The sequence below is a fragment of the Macrosteles quadrilineatus genome, unplaced genomic scaffold, assembly GCF_028750875.1.
Source record: "Macrosteles quadrilineatus isolate MER2022 unplaced genomic scaffold, UCM_ALF_1.0 Scaffold_8__2_contigs__length_117827958, whole genome shotgun sequence".
Taxonomy (NCBI): Eukaryota; Metazoa; Arthropoda; class Insecta; order Hemiptera; family Cicadellidae; genus Macrosteles; species Macrosteles quadrilineatus.
The window spans coordinates 62,779,129-62,800,141 of NW_026542601.1; the positions used below are offsets into that span (position 1 = coordinate 62,779,129).

Here is a 21,013-nt window from a genome sequence, read left to right on the forward strand (position 1 = left end):
ACGCCAACTCGCCAGCTTTTGCGCGAGTAGGCGTGTAAAGTAGCCCAGTGTGAACACCGTTGCTTGTGCTTGTGCGCTTGTTACTCAAAGATGTTGGAGGATTTGGTTCAAGCCAGCGACTGAGCGAGTGGAAAAAGCATCGTGTGAACGACTACAAGCGCACTCGCCGACTCGCCGGCGTCTTTCTACACGTCTGCGAGTTGGCGAGTGGACAAGCTCCGTGTGAACGAATACAAGCACACTCGCCAACTCGCCGGCTTCTTACACGCTGGCGTGTAGCTTGTAAACTCGCCCCGTGTGAACGGGCCTTTACAGTAGCCCTACATATGAACAATATCCAATATATGTGTGTGCGTGTGTGTCTAAGATAGAAAGAAATATTAATATGCCTACAGACATAGTAATAGATTGTAGAGTTCCACAGTACAGAATTATTATTCTTGCGCAAATATTCAAAAACCAATAACAAAATGGCTCACTAATTTAAAAAATCGCTAAATATAGTGGCCAAGAATTTTAATGTTTTTGCTGGGGTGGATAGTTATTTTAAATGGTGAGATTTTGTAAGGCATTATACAAAATTACAGATGTGGTGTCAGTATATTGGCTTGTTATGACCAAAGAGACATTTGATTAAAATACAAACTGTTGAATCTTATATTTATAATATGATAATGTACACGCATAACAACAAGTGTCTTATATTATTTCGTGTTAAACTAATAATTAACATACACTTCTGTTCGGCTCGGTTCATCTACAGGGAAGTATAAGTTCCTAATTAGGTGGTCTGTTTAATCTGCAATCACTGTTGATTGTCAACAAACCCAAAGTACAACAATGGTCAAAGTTGCCAGGAGCGTTTTGAACTGGTGATTGTTAAGGTTCAACTTCAGCAAAGTTTCCTTTGGTTCAAAATTTGATTGTTTGTACGACCAACTAATAATATGAATGTTACTTTAATCCTTTTTAACTGTTTAAACTTTAATATCAACTATTTAAAAAAATATTCTGCAGGTTATTCAGAGAGAATTGTGTATTTTCAGACTCACGTATCGAGAAGGTTTTGTGTTTTTGTCCTGGTACCTAGCCTCGTTTTGTGTATAATATAAAACTTCTGTTGAAGTATGAATGTATACCACATGAAATAAATTTATAATATGTAAAAGTACGTATACCAAGGACTTAATGTATTGAACACTGGGTACAAAGTATACATTTTTTACAGTATATCTAGACTATAAAAAAAACACTTTACACTTAGTTGCCTATAAAACTGCACGACATTTCAAATCGTTTGGACCAAAAGAAATCTCGCACCTGTATTCCATGACTAATTAAATAATAATTAATTTAATTTAACATATATATATATATATTTCCAATTTAAGTTTGCACCTGCTGTACAGGGGTTTATACATTTTAATGTTGTGGCATAATGATATTTAACTTCCCGATAATTTATTTCTTTCTCCATTGGTTTTAAGAATTTTTGTATACTGGCTAGGGATAAAAACTGGAACCACCTGAAGATCAAGGTTTATGCATCGTTACAACATTGATCTCGGGGAAATCTAAAACGACGGTTTAAAAAGTATATAGTTTTAATAAACTTACATGAAATGTTGATAAAGATATATGGGAAAATAAAAAATATAACTCCTAAACTGTTAGGAAATCTAGGATATCGTAGCTTTGTAATTAATTCCGAGTTACCTTGAATCGCTGCCAAAGCTTGATATTAATGTAGCCTTGAGCCAAATGTAATATGATTGAGTCAGCATAAACTCTGTTCCGTATTTCATACGTAAGTTTGTTTATAAAAACAATTGATAACAGTTGAAAACACTGTGTAAAGTTGAGAGGTTTACTATCATCAAAAGTGATAGTTTCCAGGTTGTTGCAGAGTAGGAAATATAGCGGCTTTGTGCGTATGGCTCTGAATGAGGTTTAAAATAATTACTGTAGTCGTAACAATATATTTTATTCACTAAAAATATTCACATTGTAGAGTTTTGTACAAAAATATCTTCAATCACCTGAATGTACTACACATAATGTTATACGAAAGGTAGGTCAATATTTAGGAGCCAACTACAAAGGTATTATTGCATTGAAGATCTCACAGTACTTAAATGTCTAGCTTATGACTACATCGTAGGTTGGTTACGTACATTTACAATTAGTTACTTTATAAAGTAAAATTTTCTAGACTTTGTTTGCGGCAGCAACGGATTTGCGATTGAAATTTAAAAAAGTTTGTAAATTATTTACTTTATATAAAATATTGTGAAAATTCTGAAAAAAATATCATTCAAAACCACAGATCATTGTTCTTAAATATTTAAGGGATTCATAGGACTCACGCTGTATTAATTTATAAAGAAGAATACATGGATACATGTTCATTTTGATGGTACATTAGTTTCACATTTTGTATTCTTTAAAGTTTTTTATTTACATTTCTTCAAAGACCACTTGAAATTTGATTATTGGGAAGAGGATTGATGGGAAGGGAAGTATTAAAGTATAGCTGTGTGATTAAATTGGATTGGGTATTGGTATTAGCCACGGAAAGAAATATGTTTTACAAGTAAAATTACAACACATTTTCTATATATAACCATTTAACGTGTGCGTTTATAGTTAGAAATAATTAAAGGAGTATTCTATAGTAACCATTTAGTGAAACACTAACATGACATTACTGAAGTAGGACTTAGTATTGATTAGAAATTTCTAAACTACAGTAGATCGTTGTTTCTAATGTAGATATTAATTTAAATGCAATCGATTCAGACTAAATTCGATTCGTACCGTTATCTAATGCAGTATTTATCTTGAGGGTCAATACTGTTTTCGGTTTCAGTAACATGTTCGTGTATCTATCAAGTTTGGTCCAAACTACAAGAAACAATCTGGCCATTTATAACTGTATAAAAATAAGATAGTGTGGAAATTAGAACTTTTACCATAAATATATTGACTGAAAGTTACTCAATTCTTTGGTTTTAGTATTATAATTAATTATTGAATAATTTATTGTTGGAATCCATTAATTGAGCTACTTTTGAACATTTTTGTTTTCATCCATAAAAAACAACAAACACATGTTTTACGCCCAATGGTGAGAGGATTCCACAAGGCTTATTTTTTTTTTTTAAGTGTGTAACTTATGTTAACCTTCAAATAAAGTATTGTACATAGCCTTCAAGTTGTCTATCTTTGGTAAAATATCCTACATGTAAACACTATCTCACTTTCCTCAGTCTCTTTTACATTTTACTCTATGTGGTCCGGTCAACATTGTAGGTCCTCCACCCAGATATGCCCTGTTATAGGAGATGTATAATCTTTGGTTCATACGAAGAGAAGATTTTCCATCGACAGAGAAGAAGCATGATCGATTCTGTGTCTGCTGTTTATCCTGAAATGTAACAAACAATGTTTTTATCCCCAAGAAATCAGTATAATGAGAAGAATAGTAAAACATGTAAATATTTATTGTATGTTTTACTTTCAGCATTTTTATTTTTACTCCATGCCTTTTATTGTATCACCATGCTACTCTACTGTTGAAGTAGTCCATCCTTCTAACGTCACAGCAATAAACTATTAAAAACAGGAATAACAAAACAAATTAATTACTTCTAGATCATCTAAGAGCAAGAGGCCTTTCTGCCGAAGGAAAAGGAGGTAACTACGAGAATCTACTTGCAACTTTAACCGTAGTACAATCAATATCAATATCAATCAATATGTAGTTGGCAATCAAACATATACAGACCTTGTACCGAAGCTGGTCAGTGATGTAGAACAGTAGGTAGGAGGCACAAGTGTCTGTAGAGATACCATCGACGATGACGTAGAACTGGACAACTCCATCTACAGACGACAAACCAAATCATATAACTATTTATCTCAAAGTTTGTCGCACATAAAAAAATTATCCTTTTGGGCGTTTTGTTCGGTATACTTTAAATTTGTATAAAACTGTACCTTAAGAATGGTTAATTTTTAACAAAAAAACCTGTTAAAATCCTTTAAAGTGGTTTACACACTTGTATCATTAATTCAATAAAGTGCTTTGGTAACTAGTTTCATTTTACATCCATGGATCAACTTTAAGTATCAAAAGGAATAAAACATATTTCAAATACATGATCAGAATTATTGCTGCCAAAATATCCCACAAAATATTCTCCAGTAGATCTTGTGGGGTGGGGGTCTTGATCTTGAGGGTCTTGACTAACAGGGGGGCAGTGCTATTCAAGTGTTTTCTAGTTCATAATTATTTGGAGTGGTGTATAGTAAGGGTTTTGTTTTTCTACTCCAATCTCCGTTTATCAGGATAGGGGGATACATATATTTAGGATGAAGCACTCTCAACAGCATGAAGGATGGAGCTCACGTACTCGTAGATTTCAATGTATGTAAGCACGTATTTTAAGGCCACTAGTCAATGTTCAACTAACATAGTGTGATTAAATAACTCGTCCTCAAAAAACTCTGTTTTTGCCTAGTATATCTTATTTACCTGAAGAGTTTTAGGCAACCCTCTGAAGCAGTCGTCTAAGTTACAACGCCTATTGCGTGAAGACCAGTTAAATAAGTTGATGTGACTTTTTCGAAATTCTATTTCTTCCAGATCAGATTCTGATGTAGAACCCTCCACTAGAATCAGGGATTCGAGCCTGCAAAATTAGAGAAAAGTTATTTTTTCATAATTAGTCTAAACAACAGCCTATTGCTATGATGTATTTGCTGTAATTGTTTGAATTGGGAGAAGCCTAAAGATGTATTGTATACTGCTTGTTAGTTTAAAATTAGCTCTATAAACATTGAATTGTTCCTCTGGATACAAGTTTCATGTAAATACTGTATAATAATTGAATACTTCACATCGTATGACTTGGTTTCCTAATTTTCATTATTACTGTTAACTGTTTAGGAGTAATGCTCTAAGCATATTTTTTTCAAACAATAAATCATAAATGAATGTTCCTGGTGTTATGGCTGATATATTGTGTATTTGACACTTTAGATGATCTACCTGGGTATTTTGGGCACTGCGGGACTGCTGCAGAAGTGAACGCAGCTCATCACTACCACTATGAAGGCGAGGTTAAGGACACACGTCATCCCAATGATCATAAGAACCTGAGAATCAAGTTAGGCTGATTGAAATTAAATTGTGTAGCTGCATTTTGAATGATACAAGAGAAACATAATTGATAGTAAAACATATGTGAACGTGGTAATGTAAAATATCTCACCATTGATCAAACTGTGTATACTGTTAGAGAACGAATACTGTTAATTATATCCACAGAAAGACAGCTGCGTTCATTCATATATGAACCTCTTCTCTGGTACGAAGTGTAAGGATGGTTTACCTCGTTGGTGTCGTAACACACGGACGCACGGTCCACGGTGGTCGTCGAGGACGGAGACGTGACATTGATCACTTGTGATAGCGCTGTTGACCTCCACAAGTGATGTTTCCCGTGATGCCTCAACCTGTGACTCCCTTCACCTAGAGACGTCCCCATGGCGGCTACTGCATCTTCATCTGAAACAAACACGGCAATGTAAAAAAATTGATCAAAACACAATCATCGCTAACCTGTTCCAGAAGGGAGTTCTTCATTACATAGAAAAGTAAGTAACTTTTTGGTGATTCGAAACTTGACCCAGCTGTCCTTGATCATTAGGCTTTCAATTGTCAAGACTAATGCTTATCTTAGTCAGTAACAATGCTACACAAGGCACCACACTCCATTCTACACTCATCCTTCACTCATATTTTTTTGGTTAAAATACGCACATGGATGGCGTCCACATCTGAAATGAATATGAATACCCTCCTAGCCTCAGAAGTATAGGCTTCTTCGTTTTCGGGATAGGACTTATAACTTTTTGTTCACATAGCTAAAATAAATATTCATAAAAATGTTATGGATGATTTAACCGTAAGCATATTTATTGGACGGCCCCATTCTCATAAGCCCAACATCCACCTTAAAACATTCAAGCTTTTTAATATAATTGATTTAAAGTAATTAAAGTATTTTTACTTCGTCTAGGTTGTTTAAACTTATTTTAGGAATCAATTGATTTTCCCATTATCTTTCTTCCTATTTAATTTAAAGTTAATAGATAACTATTTAAAGGTTAGGTAATATTTAGAGAACAATGCTAAAAGAATTTATTTTACATTAAGCTTTCCTTTTTCATTTTATAAATGTCAAATACAAATTGTATATTTCTCTGGTAGATTCAAAATCACATCCCAATGAGAGTAAAAATTTATATCACACTTTTTTCTTGACGGGTGTTTTAGGGTTGAAGTTTTGAGACTTCTAAATTTGGTTTCAAGTAAATAAACATCCTTTCAAAGTACTCAACATTGTTGGAATGAAATGCATATGTTACCACTCTACACATCATTTACATCCAGATTCGTTCACATTACAATGTTCGATTATATTTATAAGATTAGGTTTGTTTGTTTTACAAATAGTAAAGGAGACTAAAGTGGGCTCCGAAACACCATTTCGTTACCTCCAGTGATAAAAAATTTATAAATAATTGTCTTCGAGAATGTGTTGAATCGATTACCAGGCGAAAAAAACACTTGATATTGTCAAAGGCCACTCAAACATGCATAAAACTAAAAGATTTCCTCATACTGGTGCAATAAAAGATGTGCGTAAATTATTTATCAGACACACTACTAACAAATAGTCAATGCTATTGATCGATTCACTCCTCTTTAGAACCTCATTTAGGTAGTAAAATAATATTATAAGGATAGCCCGTAATAATTTCTAGCTTTGTTAAAAGTATCGTTCATCTACACCTGCAATAGTATTTTCAACGTTCAGGTATATTTATAGGGTTAAGAAGCAGTACCTCATATTTTACGTCAAAATTCTACAGCTTTAATATAGGAAAGAGCATACTTGAGGACGTTTTTTTATAATTACTTTTCAAAACTAAAGTTCAGAAACTGTCAAAGTTTTGATCCAAGTAGTTAAACTTCGATTGACAATCTTTCATATTTTAGAGGCAAGATTCGCCATGAAAATACAACCTGTGAAGGTTTTCTACTTTATTACTTTATACAGTTTTGCTAAGTTAGCAGCTTTGTCAAAAAACAAACATGTTTGTATTAAGTGTATTTAATTATCTATTTTCAATATTCATCACAGGAATTGATTATACGAAACGCGTATTAAACACCGTAACGATAATCACGTTTTCTAACCTGAACTCTAGATTGTAAACATTTATACTTTCATATTAAAATTAAATAGGTAATGGGCTTTTTAAAACTAATGTAGTAGTTTGAATTCTGGATAACAAACCGACAAACCTATTGTTCCATATGTTTCACTCGAATATCATATAGTTGGTTTTAGTTTTAACGGTAATGTACTTTAGAAGCGCACCAGAGCGTTAAGACATCCTGGGTGTTATGTTACCTCCAGCTCGATCTACAACTTTGCCATTTCGTCGTTTATAAATGTTGAAACAAGACGAAACTAAATTTAGTATAAAACATTGTCAACGTCAATATCATACTTTTAAAGTTAATCAGGAAAATATTTTTAAAAATTAAAATAGTTTCTATTACACTTCTTACAACCTAAAAACGTATTAAAATAAAAAGGATTTGTGTAATCTGCTCTTTAGATAAAAACTAGCCGACCCGTGCGAAGTATTCGCATTGAATCAACTAGCACGTGCAATCCTTCCTTTCTTGGCGTCTGTTCATATGGCTTTTTTAAAGTTTTGACAAAGGTAATATTTAAGGAATATAAATTCCTTCTTTGCCCGATTTAACCAAACACATAAACCACTGTTAAACCATGCTCTAACTGCAGTTAACCCTTAACTGACGAAAACGGATTTCACCTTTCGCATTGGAGCTAGTTTAGACTAACTCGTCGTTAGATCATTCAGTCAGTATGCAAGGATTGCGGATTACTACCAGACTATTGGATTGGATACTGAAGTAGACGTCCCGTCTATATGGACCAGCTTTAGGCCATGTTCTGTTAAAAAAGAGCCTAGTTGTGTGAGCCAGTCAAAGAATGTGCTAGTGTCTAAAACTCTATTTTCTACCTTATTTTTTGTTGCTGACATAGTTGATGAGTCATAATAGTGGCTATAACCTCAGAGTAATAAAACAAAATTACTCTGAGCTATAACTCACAATAAATCATTCAAATAGTTTGAGTTGGCAAAAAAGATTGTGTCAAAGCTATTATGTAGTATGACAGTTTGACCGGAGTCAGTCAACTTCGCTTTGATAGTGTAGGATTTGAGAAGTAAATATTCGTTTCTTTTGATTAATTTAATTCATATGTTTCAGCTGATCGAATAACGTAAATAAACATTTCAAGTCTAAATTGCTTGTCGAATGATATAATCAAACGTGTTTACAAAAAACTACCGAAAAAAATCCTGTGTAGTGGGTAAAAAACGCTTTAAAATTACGTCTCATTTATGAACATTGATCAAGAAATAGGAATTTATAGCGTACCGACCAAAAACCCTTTTAGAAATTTTAATGTGTATATATAATTTGATAATTAATTGAAACACCAATTTATTAAATTTAATTGACAAAATTAACTGCTTATTTTAATGTTTAAAAGGTGTATTGAAACTGTTACAACATAGTTTATGAATACTACTTCTGGTTTATGAAATGTACCGAAATAAGTACGTTCGGTGATAGATCCTGTATCAAATACAATTAATTCAATAACAGACCTGCCATTCCCAATCCGACAACAAGTTCTGTATTTACCTTGTCCAATGGTGAGCTGAAACACACAGATGACTTTGTTTTTCTATAGCTAGTCCACCAAATTTGTTTGGCTTGGGCTCACGTCAAAGTGAATTTATATGTATTCCGCTTCTGTTTACTTACTAACCTAATTTTGAATTTTATATTTATTTGGTAACATGTCTTTTTAAATCCACAATTCTGAATAAAATACAATAATAGATCAAATACATTTTTAAGCTCCAAAGATGACCGTGACGAACTTTTACTCATTTACAAAAGTTTCAATCCTGCATTAATTATTTTTTTAACTTTAAAATGTTGACTCTTCCATTTTTTGTTTTATTATTTCTAAAACAATTAATTTGTTATGTTGAAATCCAAACGCATTGCACAGTTAATTTAGTTTACCAAACCCTAAACACACAACATCTTTATTCAATGCTCCCTGTGCATCTCAATTTCTTCTCGTAGCTAACCCTATAACATTAACCTGATACATCACCAAAAAGGTTCCTGACGAGAATTGAAAGATTTCATTTGAAAGGAGTGCTAAATATTATTATTAATATTATTGATCGTAGTTTTGTATTAAATTGGTTTTTTTGGCGAAATGTTCTCTAGTTACATTAGACTAATAAATGTATAGTTATTTTTTCACTTTTTTTTAGAACTATGTTTAATGTTTGAATCAAATTGTACTGCACAGTTAGAGTAATCAAAGTAGGATTTGACTCCCAAGCGATATTGAAACAGAATTGTAAATCTCCATCAATAAGTAAAACACAACAAAACCACTAATAAACCTCTAACCCAAACATTCGTCGCACATAAACCCACGTTCGGGTTGGTAATTACATTCCAAGCTTAGAGTCAGCCTTGACTTTATTGTAATAATAATCGCTAAGGACTCTTTCGTGACATCTTAAGTTTTGAAGATTTCCATTCAATAAAATTTATCCATACTTAATTACCTACAACAGATTTGTATTAGTTACTGGATAATGTTTACAAAGCCATAATCAGAGAGGTTAAAAGAATAGGAGTATAATGTAATTTTCTACTAGATTTGTCCAGAGTATTATTTGTGTTTGTATATTTTGACTCTCATTATACGAGTTATTTTATCTTACGGGATTATATTTATTTCGTGAAGTTATGCAATTTTTAGTGAGTTTCAGCATCACGAAAATACAAAGAGTATATGTTATTGTTGGGAAAACATATATCCTCTGTTCTAACACAGTCCATGGTTACACTATGTCCACTAACCCACTGTGAAACTATGGGAGTGACGATGAGGGTTAGCATAATAGTGCTATTATCTCCGAAAAAATGTTACCCCAAAAAATACGTTTTTATCGTTTCATGTATCCCCATCTGGATCCAACAAAGAGTTTATTATACAAAATAAAGATAAGCCAATAGCATTCCAAAATTGGAGAACCTCTGTCTGTAGAAACAAGTCTTTCAAGAATGAACCTTCCCAGTTCATTAAGTCATAAGTAAAATTGTATTTGAGGATGTTATTTTCCAATACGGTTATTCAAATTGTGTTGAGTAACAATATTACTGAATTGTAATACTAAATACACGAGTTTGCCATTTTTACTGGTTGTTAAGTAATACGAAACTAAGTAGAAGCAAATTTGACTGTACAATATTCATTATAATTAAATACAATTAGAAAACAGATTTTTTGCTTTGATAAGAAAATTCTAAAAAATGGAACACAAGACTCAAGTTGATTAATGCAAGCTTCTTGTCACTGGTGGTAGCGAAGTGTATGTATTAATAAGCGTTGCTGCCACTTTTGGTTTTTAAATCACTACCTAATAATATACTCTACTTAATAAAAATAAATCATAAAATAAATAACAGGTCTTAAATTGTTCCGTATTTCTCACATGTTTCAGAGAAAAGTGATCACGATACAGTAGAACCCCGGTTAACCAAAATTGGGTTAACCGAAACCCGGGTTAACCCAAATGGTTCCATAAATTAATACAGGGCTAAAATATATTAAGTTATACTAGTGTCCCTGTTGCTCGAATCCGAGCGATTGCTAAGTTAGCCTAGGCCTATTACAGGTGTTATTTTAAATCGAATAACAGTCATGCCGTAATTAGAAGTTATCAATATCAGGATACATTTTTTTTATTTTGGTACGATGCTACAAGGTGCCTATGGATTTTAAATTATTCAAATTCATAGTTATAAAAGACAATATTCCCAGAGTAATAGGTACTTAAATTTTCTATTTATTGTGAGTTAAACGTAGTAAAAGGTTTGTTATGAAAGTCAAAGGTTAAATTTACCAGTTCTCATTAGGGGTGTAGCCTACAAACTTAATAATGGGTTTACAGCTTGGTGTATTTTAGTATCTAATACCTCACATACTCTTGTAACCTTAATACACCATTATTCTAGTTTTTATTATTTTTTTGTACTTTACCCTTGCCGATTTGCACATATTGTTTAATAAGAGTTTAATGTATTAATGCTGACTCCTTGGAGGTCTGACGGTGGTTCATCAATGAGCGAAAACTAATTTCATTGTGTAGTATGAATAGCCTCCGGATTGATAGGGATAACTTATAATGATGGTTAAAAACCTGATTCTGGCAATCCAATTGTTGTATTCAACAACTACTTTCGACCCGCTAGGAGGTCATCTTCAGGTGTGTACAAGATGATACACATGACGTGATCTAATGCGGTCAGGTGTATTAATTAATACTACAGCAACCAAGCAAGGATTACTTTATGGAGATCTTTAAATCTAACTAAGATATTTAAATTTAATTATAAAATAACGTTGAATGTCCTGAAGTGTTACTAGGATGTCTCATCACACACGAACACGATCCCACCATGACAACACCAATTGTGACTATTGTATCTGATAGTTTTTTATTGTGTTGATTTTCGACTTGTAATAATAATGTCACCCGACAAACTGTCACATTGAGTGATTTAAAGAAAAAAAGTTCTATATCATATTGAATTTTCTATCGGTATATCAGGTAATAGAATAAATCAGGGGAGCGAGCTGGCGTAGTGGCTAGAACGCGGGACTTCGGTCCGTGAGGTCCCGGGTTCGATCCCCGCCAAGTCACCAATGGATTTTATCTAAGTGATAATGCCGCAACCCCTAGGTCTAGCCTGAAGTAATGTGAAAAACAATCCCAGGCTCGTGCCTAGCGTCCTAGGACAAAAAAAAAAATTGAATAAATCAGATAGTTGTTATATGTGATAGCTTGTTAATTGAATATTAGTATAATTTTAAAAGGAAAGAGTTATTTAAATGAAATGATATTAATAATTCTATTTCTTGTATTATATTTTTAATTTTGATTTAATATTATAAACTTGTTATGTTGCACTTCATATTAGGTAAAACAAAATGTTTTATTTGTATCGGTGGGGGTAATCCTGGGGTTGTTACTTCCAAGAAACCGATATTTTGATTGTGTAAATATGATTTATCAAACGTATACACAGTGTTTGAATGTAAATCTTGTAAGTAAAATCGAAATAGCACAGCTCAAGTTTAAAATGGGGTTAATCAGTTTAATTTTTATAGGGATTTATATACACAACATAGTTAAATGTTATTTTGAACAAGAGAGATACGAAATTAGAAGCAACAAAACATCCTATTCACACTCCATTTAATTTACATTCAGGGACGAAACCGAGCAAGAAGTCGTAAATGAAACTTTCACGTATTTGAATAATAAAACACAGAAAAAAAGCTTTGCAGATGGCTTTTTGAGTAACAATTTAATTAAAAAGATGAAATTGGATCCTTGGTGCAAAACTTTTTTGCTACACATCTCTACATCGTATGGAAAGTAGCCCAAACTAATACTTTATGTTTTATTCTAAACAAATGAAAAAGTTAAAACACTCTTAATTATTAATGATGAAAATAAGTAGTCATATATTGTTTTCGATAAATTGCCTTAAAAAAAAAACTAACGAACCAGACTCTACGATTACCAACTACTGAATAGAGAGTTATAGATACTTTCTGCTATAGAGAAGGTAATAAAGTGTTTTTTTTTTTTTTTTTTTTTTTTTTTTTTTTTGTAATAGCTTATTATATATACAAAGTGAGGCAGATCACCCGTACACGATGTATGGTGGCCAATCCAAACTCAGGTTCCTGTTATATTCCAGCTTAGTAAAAAAACGTTTTTTTATAAAAATACCATAAAATGTACTACTTATTTAAAGTTTACTAAATTTAAAAACGCAGGAAATTTTTGAAAACGTACGAGGTAACAAGTGCATGAACTCAAATAGACCACAGTTCCAAATCGTGGGAGATAGGATCAAACTTTAAGTGTAGAAAAATGTTCGTTTTTAAAGGCCTTTTTAATGATGTGAGGTCTTAAGTTTTCTGCTACAGGTATAAGTTTGCTGATAGATAGTAAGTTATTATGTATGTGAATGTACAAGGATGGTGTTCTGGCTTCTGAGGACACCAAAACGAAAAAGTAAGTCGGCTCCGGTTCAGGTCTTATGATGAGACCTACGGCCATAGCTTACTCATCATGGAAAATTCTCTAAAACTATACCTTTATTATGTCTTTTTTTACAAATAAATAAAAAAATCTAACTCTGTCCCGAATGAGCAACCAAGCAAAATAAAATCTTTCTTGTGCTTAAATCACTCTCTATGTTTAAATGCCTTAGTTTTTAAATTCGTAATGGGTCACATAGAGATTTTTTATTTTTCTAACACAGATGAGTTAAAGAAATTATATTTGCAATAAATGTAATATTACATTCACAAAAATGAAAATACAAACATATATGTCAAGTTCCACCCTCCTTAATAAGTCACTGTCTGTCTTCATTGTGTCCATATCACATTCCGCTGATATTGAATTCCTTCAAGAATTCTTTTGCCAATACCTTGTGGCTGTTACCGAACAGTCTGTCCCTTTGAAAAAAATTCATGAACAGTAATTTATTTAAATTGTATCAGTAATTTTTCATCAAGAATACATCCACATTACACCAATTCACCCCTTTTCGATAATATCTCCCTTTACTAACTCATTTGAAACTAAATATTTATTTTCACTATGTTTCCTTGAGTGATGTTCTACTTTCAAGATTATTACTAAGGAGACAAAAATCAGGATCTTAAATTACTGCATAACAACCTTTCATGTATAGAACATTTTTCTGCTTTGCGTCTGATTGGAGCTAGTGAAACCTAAAATGTTGTAATTAAAGCAAGGAAAAAATAGATAAATTATAAACATTACAACTGATAAAATATCTACCCAATACGAATTATATGTAACTCGAGTTACTCGAGTACATATCATTGGCCTCTAAAGCTCTGACAGTTAACAGAAGAAAATACATCCAATAATGTCTATGTGCAAATGCATGCAAACCGTTCAACAACAGCAAATCAACACATCATTAGCTACAACTCGCATGTTTACAGACCAATATTGGGTCTAGAGGCACTGATCTGATCAAAGAGCTGTCATGAGGCAGTTGCGAATGCCAGTTGTTGATAATACAAAGGTAGAGTTCAAAGAACAATATGCATACCAGGGCTCTAATTGTATGGCTAAGTACAGTAGTGGTAGTGTAAAGTATAGCTGTATCACCAGAGTACTGTATTGACCCAATCAAAGTGTATGGTATGTTACGTTTAAATACATAACAACAATTGATCGAACAACGTATAAATTAAACAGTTAAAATTAACTATGTACTGTTCATTACTTGAGTTTTCCAAGCTAAAGAATGTTTTAAATCTATACATATCAATATAATAAGCATAATATGTCCATTAATTTCATCAGGTATAACAAGAACATTGCCTATGTAGGTTTAATTAGTTATATATTGTATTTATAATTTGAGAAGTTAAGCAATATTAACAAATAAACTGAGTTTAGATTGAGAAATTAAAGGTGTGAAAATAAATTTATTTAAAACAAAAATAATTTATAATTACAAAAACTTTCTTGCTGAACAGGTAAGTGAAATGAGCTCATTTAATGTAATCGGTCATAAAATTACCGAAACCACTTAACTAAATTATAACAAATGATTGCTAGGTATACTTTAACAATTGTAACAAATGTTCAACTGCAATTTTATTTCATACAAAAACACATTGATAAGTTATTTTATTTGTATTAACCAAGTTGGGTCCTGAACGCTGGGTTTTGCACAGCTTGCATTGTAAATGGAATATATATTTCAACATGAACTAAGTCACTTGTAATCAAATCAATACCACCGTCAATCATTAAATTAACTTCAGTAAAACGAATCTAATTCACGTAAGTAACCTTCTATTGTGACATGATTGATGTATCAATCATTCAACGATTGAAAGATAACCTTTTAGCCCTACAAAGATAGCCTGGAGGTATATGTTTCTACTATAGCAAGGCAGCATTTCACTTTCAGTTGGTTTTTCTTTGGAAAGAGTACTTTGTGGTAACCATAAACATTTGTAATAAGTAGTGTCGTATCTTTATGAAGTAGTGTAGTTTATAAAGTAGTTTACTGGGACGGTGGCGTCGCCCTGTAATCCAACTACTTGGAGGTCACGAATTGTGAATATTTATTAATAGGCATCCACTGTGGATGCGATACTCCCTAGTGTGGATTAACGTTCGCACTAGTGAGTACCACGACTATCCGCATTACTATCCTACTAATTAGACAAATCGTTAATTACAAGAAAAAATGTGGTTCGGATTCCACTATAAACTGAATGTCCCGTAATTTCCATTGGCCGTATAGGCTATTTATTAACAGCTGTGTCCAACCAACATGAGTTGGCCTTAGTCACTAACAAGACTACAAGATCGCGCCAATCATCCTACAATCGTCTCCATTCATACTTGGCTTAAAATACCTAAATTCTAATGGTTGCCATTTCTGAATAAAATATTTAAGTACTATCATAGAAAAAACATGGAACTATATAAGGTATGTGCTCCTTCGAGGTATCGGCACTAGCTTAATCAAAATATATGTGGACTAAATCATTCCTCTGGTGTAGACTATTTACCATGCAAGGAAACTACAACTTTTAGCCCCAGATGGTCTAATATAGCTAATACTGTACATAGTAATCATGTTTAAACTACATACAATATCATAATGGGCAACTAAAGAGGTCATTTTCTTTACAATCGTATAGTACGGACAATAAACGTAATTAACACTCCCTGTAACTAAGGTCTAGAATTCCCGTACCTTTTTTCCAATGATATTTCATTTATTTAAATTACAAATATGTTCTTTCAGCATGATAACATTCAGAAATGATACGTCCTGAAATATAAGTTAATTGTAATCAACAGAACATACTATGCAGTGTAACCCAAAAACGACCGTAGATGAAGTTCACTATGGTGTACTACAAATAGGTGTTTCGATTCAAATGATAATCCAAAATCTCCATGTTCTCTCGCTCAATGCGATAACAGAACAATTCAAATAAATCTTATGACACCATTAACGTCAGAACCGCATGGAAACGGGCATACTGCACTGAGGTAAATGGCACTTAAACTGGACATTCACAAAATATGTGGAACAAATCTGGTTGAAGTGGAACTTCTGGAAATGTGCGACTTGTTTTTAAATTAGATAATCACAAGTTATTTGTGTAACTAGTGGGCTAATTTGCACTAAAGGCAGTTTGCACTCGCGTTACACATTATAGTTTGCCTATAGTTACTAAAAAAGCATATAAATAATTACAGTCTTTCAAACACTGTACAACACGTTTTTAGGTTAGACTAAAACTAAACAACGAAATGGGAAACGCTGCACCAGCTGATCTTAGTTGTAATACCTTTAAGTGTTGCCAACCTATTTTCAAGCGTACATGTATTACGTGCCTAATAAAAGCACGCTTTTTTGTGTTGTTTGGTTTGAACACTGGTGTGCGGCAAAAAAAAAAACTGTGCGGGAAAAGTAAAAAGTGTGTGGCAAAAGTAAGTAGATGCAGCATTAGCAACTTTCTGTGCTATAATCAGTGCAAGGAAGGCCACTTTGTCAGGTGACTGTAGAAAAAGAATGTTAACTACACAAAAGTAATATTTACTATCATTTTTGGATTTTTCCTACATGAAAAAATAAAGATTTGTTATTGTTTTGTCAACTGTTTCAATTTTAAACAACCATAACTGTACAACCAAAGTAAATATAACCTTAAAATTGAAGGCATAACCCAAAAAGCTGGGTTTTGTATTGTTCCTAACTGTAATGAAGAAATGTCCATCCAATGTGTGTTTTAATTAAGAAATAATAATAGTCTTTGTAGTTTTGCGAAAAGTAACCTTTACGACACGAGTGAAAGTAGTAGGGCTATACATATTCTCGTCCATTTAAGTGCACCATAAATTTCACACTTCAAACATGGTCTGAAATATGTAATAACTCAATTTCAACTCTTGTTATGAAATATACTATTGAAATACCAAAGTGATTGTAATTTAAATATCCAGTGCACTGTGAGATTACAAATTTTCTTTGCAGTTTTGTAAATGTTTTATGAGTTAGCACAGCTAGTCTCTAAGGACTCGTAAGATCAAGCTATTCACCAACCACTTTATAGCACAATTGATTAATAAAACTTTATGTAATTTTATTGCAGCCGAATCAAATATTTTCTCATTGAAAGAGATCAAATGAAATTTACTAAAAACTAATTGTATAGTAATTATGTTCATTATTATTACTCTATTATTTATATGATTTATTAATCAAATAAATTTCTTCAAACAATTGTTAAATTTACCAAAAATAGGAAGATGAATAACTGCATCTCGAAAACAGTTTTTACTTATGTTGCTGTGGTGATCAGCATTATAGGCTAGGCCTTTTAGACTTTTACCTGGGCAAAATTAACAACAAAGCAAAACCAACTGAAATGTGTTAGGCATGCATCCCTTAACATTTTGTGAAAATTCCCAACTTTTCCCACTTTAGCAAAATCCACCATCTTGGAAAATGGCGGACAATCTATAAAACACTGCAAGGTTCCACTTAAAAACTTATGTTCCCAAAACATTCCTTCTAGAAAAGTCTAATTAGTCTTAGATGCTTCGCCATAATGTTATCTACAAGAAAATACTATATTATATATTACTAATATGATTTAAATAATGAAAAAAACAAATTAAATTTCAAAATATGATAAAATATTAAGAAATGTTCTTACTTTTTCGAGTTTGTCACCATTTTTTAGCAAACATGTATGGCTTTAAATTCCGCTTCATTTCTATATACAGGGTGTCCCGGAACTCTCTACCAATATTTAAGGGCATTGCTCCCGGGTAAGAAACATACCTAAATATCATATTTAAATTGTCCGGAAGTCCTTAGTTACTCACACAGCCGCCATTTTATTTTTTTCAGTTATTACTTTTTTTCGAAAGAATGTCCTCGTAGCACAAATATATATTAAATACATATGAATAAATATATTTAAAATCTATTTTATATATCTCAAGTGTGTATTAATGTGAATTTTATATAATATTTAAAATATATTAAATATATAAAAAATATGTTTTTGAATCTATTAAATATTAAACAAATATGTTCCAATAATATATTTTAGTGAATAATATTTAAATAAAAAATGTTTTAATATCTCTTCCAAACATCCCATGAGGCCCAAACATAAAAACTTAAAATAATGAAGATTTAGTATGAAAAACACAATTATCAGTTGAGTAAATTGATTAAATAGTTCATAAAAACAAATTTTGAAAAAATCACTGGATAATTTTTTTTTAGCCCGGGTGGGTCTCGAACTTGGGTCCTTCGACTTATGAGCCTCTTACCTTACCCCTGAGCTACTTGTGACTGTTGCTAGCATTAGTTTTCAAATGGTGAAAGAGCGGCCGTCAGTTGCAATGGTTGCAATACTTGAAAATTTTTTGATACTACAGTATAATATGATTCTGTTAATCTGTTTTTCCGTAATTCGTTTCTTAAACGGTCGCCAGTCGCTAGCACCCTTTTCTAGCCAATCATTAGAGATTTCTATGATCACATTCATTGTCACATATTGCAATTTAAAAAATAAAACCCATCAACACTATTTTTTCGTTTGACCCAAATGTAGCTGCCGAACATGTATACTGCCTCTTAACCATATGCGTAATTTTTTCTTTACGTGAATGATAGAGTGACACCATTCAGAGTAGGTATTATTATTAACTTAATTTTAACGCTTTCACAATAGCAATTATCATACAAAAAATGCATGTATAAATTGATAGACACTATAAAAAACAAAAAGATGCATGCAAATTATATATTTGCTAATTATAAAAGATTATAGGCAATAGCCTATATTCTACAAATATATTACTATTTTATTAATAAAAATAAATGACGTGTTTCAAAATATATTTATAAATACTTTAAATATATAATATAGTTTCAAAAATATTTTATATATATATTTAAAATATTCTCAACACATAATTTTTTATAAATATTTAATAGGAAAAATATACATATAAAATATGTATATTATATATTCTATACATATTTGATCAATATATATTATGAATCTATTTTAGGCCTATATATTCAAAACTTATATTTAATTTATATTTTGCATTGCTTTTTGGTAATATTTCAAATATATATTTGAATATATCAAACTATTATTAAAGATATATTATTTATATATTTTATTCGAGGTTGAGTCGTATATTTCCAAAAAGTGCCTTGTCCATTTTTCCTAATTGTTGAGAAAACGTGAAAAACTGTTACACTATATTTTCAAATGCTTACTGAATAGTGTTTTTTATTACTTTAATCAGTAAAAATCAAAGATTTTGTTCTATAAACTACTTTTAGCTATAATTTATTAGTTTATTTTAAATATTTATTTAAGTTTTGGATAAGACACGTTTTGGAATGACACCATGGATAAGAATAGTTTTGGAACACCACCTGTGGGATAAGACATGTTTTGGAAAAATATCCAAGCTGAAAATATTTCTTTATTCAAGTTAACAAAGCGTACAAAACTTTCTTATTAAAACTCGGGCTTAACATTAGAATAGCTATGAAATGTAGGTTCGTTTTAATGACATGTTTAGAGAAACTTAATAATGGTAATGTTCATTCACAGTAATCTTGAAAATATGTTTAAATACGATTGAGCTGCAAGTTATCAAAACACACTAAACTTATTAAAACACAATAAGATAACATTAGAACACCTATAAAAAGTAGTTTCATTTTAATGTGTTTTGAGAAACTTGGAAATCAATGTTTATTCCCAGTACCTAAACTTGGGAATTTTTAAATACAAGTGAGCTGGCATGGGTCTTCTTGGGGAGTATCTACGCAGAAATCTTAATTATCACAGTGTTCATCAGTACCTCCTCTTGTTTCAACCAAGTCTTTGTAAAAAGATAGATTCCGATGTTCCTTCCAACCATCTCCGAAATGTGCCTTCAATAATTTTTCAACATCTGCCAATTTAGCTTGGTTTATTATCCTCCCAGGCATTATTACTCCTGGATCCATTGCTTGGTATGACTGTCCACTTTTTAAAACTGAGCCAAATTTGTTGAGGTCGGTTCTGTAGTTTACTTCTCCACGAATGAAAACCTTGTTTTTACTCCTGTTGATTTTAAGTATAAATCTTTTGCAAGGATTGAATTGAAAATACCAATTTGCTGTCTTCTTTTGAATGGCAGTAACAGCTTCTTTCCAGTTTAAGTTTTGACAATCTTCACTACCTAATTTAATTACTGTTCCATTCTCTTCAAATATTTTAATGTAGTCTTCAGGGTTAATAAGTTCACTATTTTTTCTTACAGTCTTCTCAATTCTGGCAAATACTCTGTCAGGCGGTAAGAAAGAGTGTCCTACTACTGGGAAATAAAATTCCAGGTTAGTCACATGAATTGGAGCATGATTTAGAAGCCATTTCGCACCTATTCCAACCATGAGGGTGTTTTTATTTTGCCCCCCACAGCCGTCAGCAAAGAGCCTAACTTTAGTGATATCGGGAGCAATTGGCACTGTCTGTAAGTTGTGAAAAACGCAACTTGCAATCTCGTTAGATCCCTTTGGGAATTGGTTCTCAAGCCAGTTATAAATGTAGACGTTATCCTTGTCCAAACGATCTTCAGATGACCCTCTGCATACAGTGAAGTTATAAATGTATAA

The 21,013-nt window shown here is 32.0% G+C and overlaps 1 protein-coding gene across 1 annotated transcript in view; it reads right to left on the minus strand.

Annotated features, from left to right (window-relative positions):
* Positions 1-3,123: 3,123 nt before the first annotated feature.
* LOC128999255 (uncharacterized) overlaps positions 3,124-21,013 on the minus strand; it is a 31,773-nt gene continuing 13,883 nt past the window's right edge. The window contains exons 2-6 of the mRNA XM_054425651.1: positions 5,397-5,572; positions 5,054-5,160; positions 4,538-4,694; positions 3,788-3,885; positions 3,124-3,427 (exon numbers count right to left, since the gene is read on the minus strand). Of these exons, the coding sequence (XP_054281626.1) occupies positions 3,361-3,427; positions 3,788-3,885; positions 4,538-4,694; positions 5,054-5,160; positions 5,397-5,572 (605 nt within the window). The 3' untranslated portion in view covers positions 3,124-3,360. The remainder of the gene's footprint in view (positions 3,428-3,787; positions 3,886-4,537; positions 4,695-5,053; positions 5,161-5,396; positions 5,573-21,013) is intronic.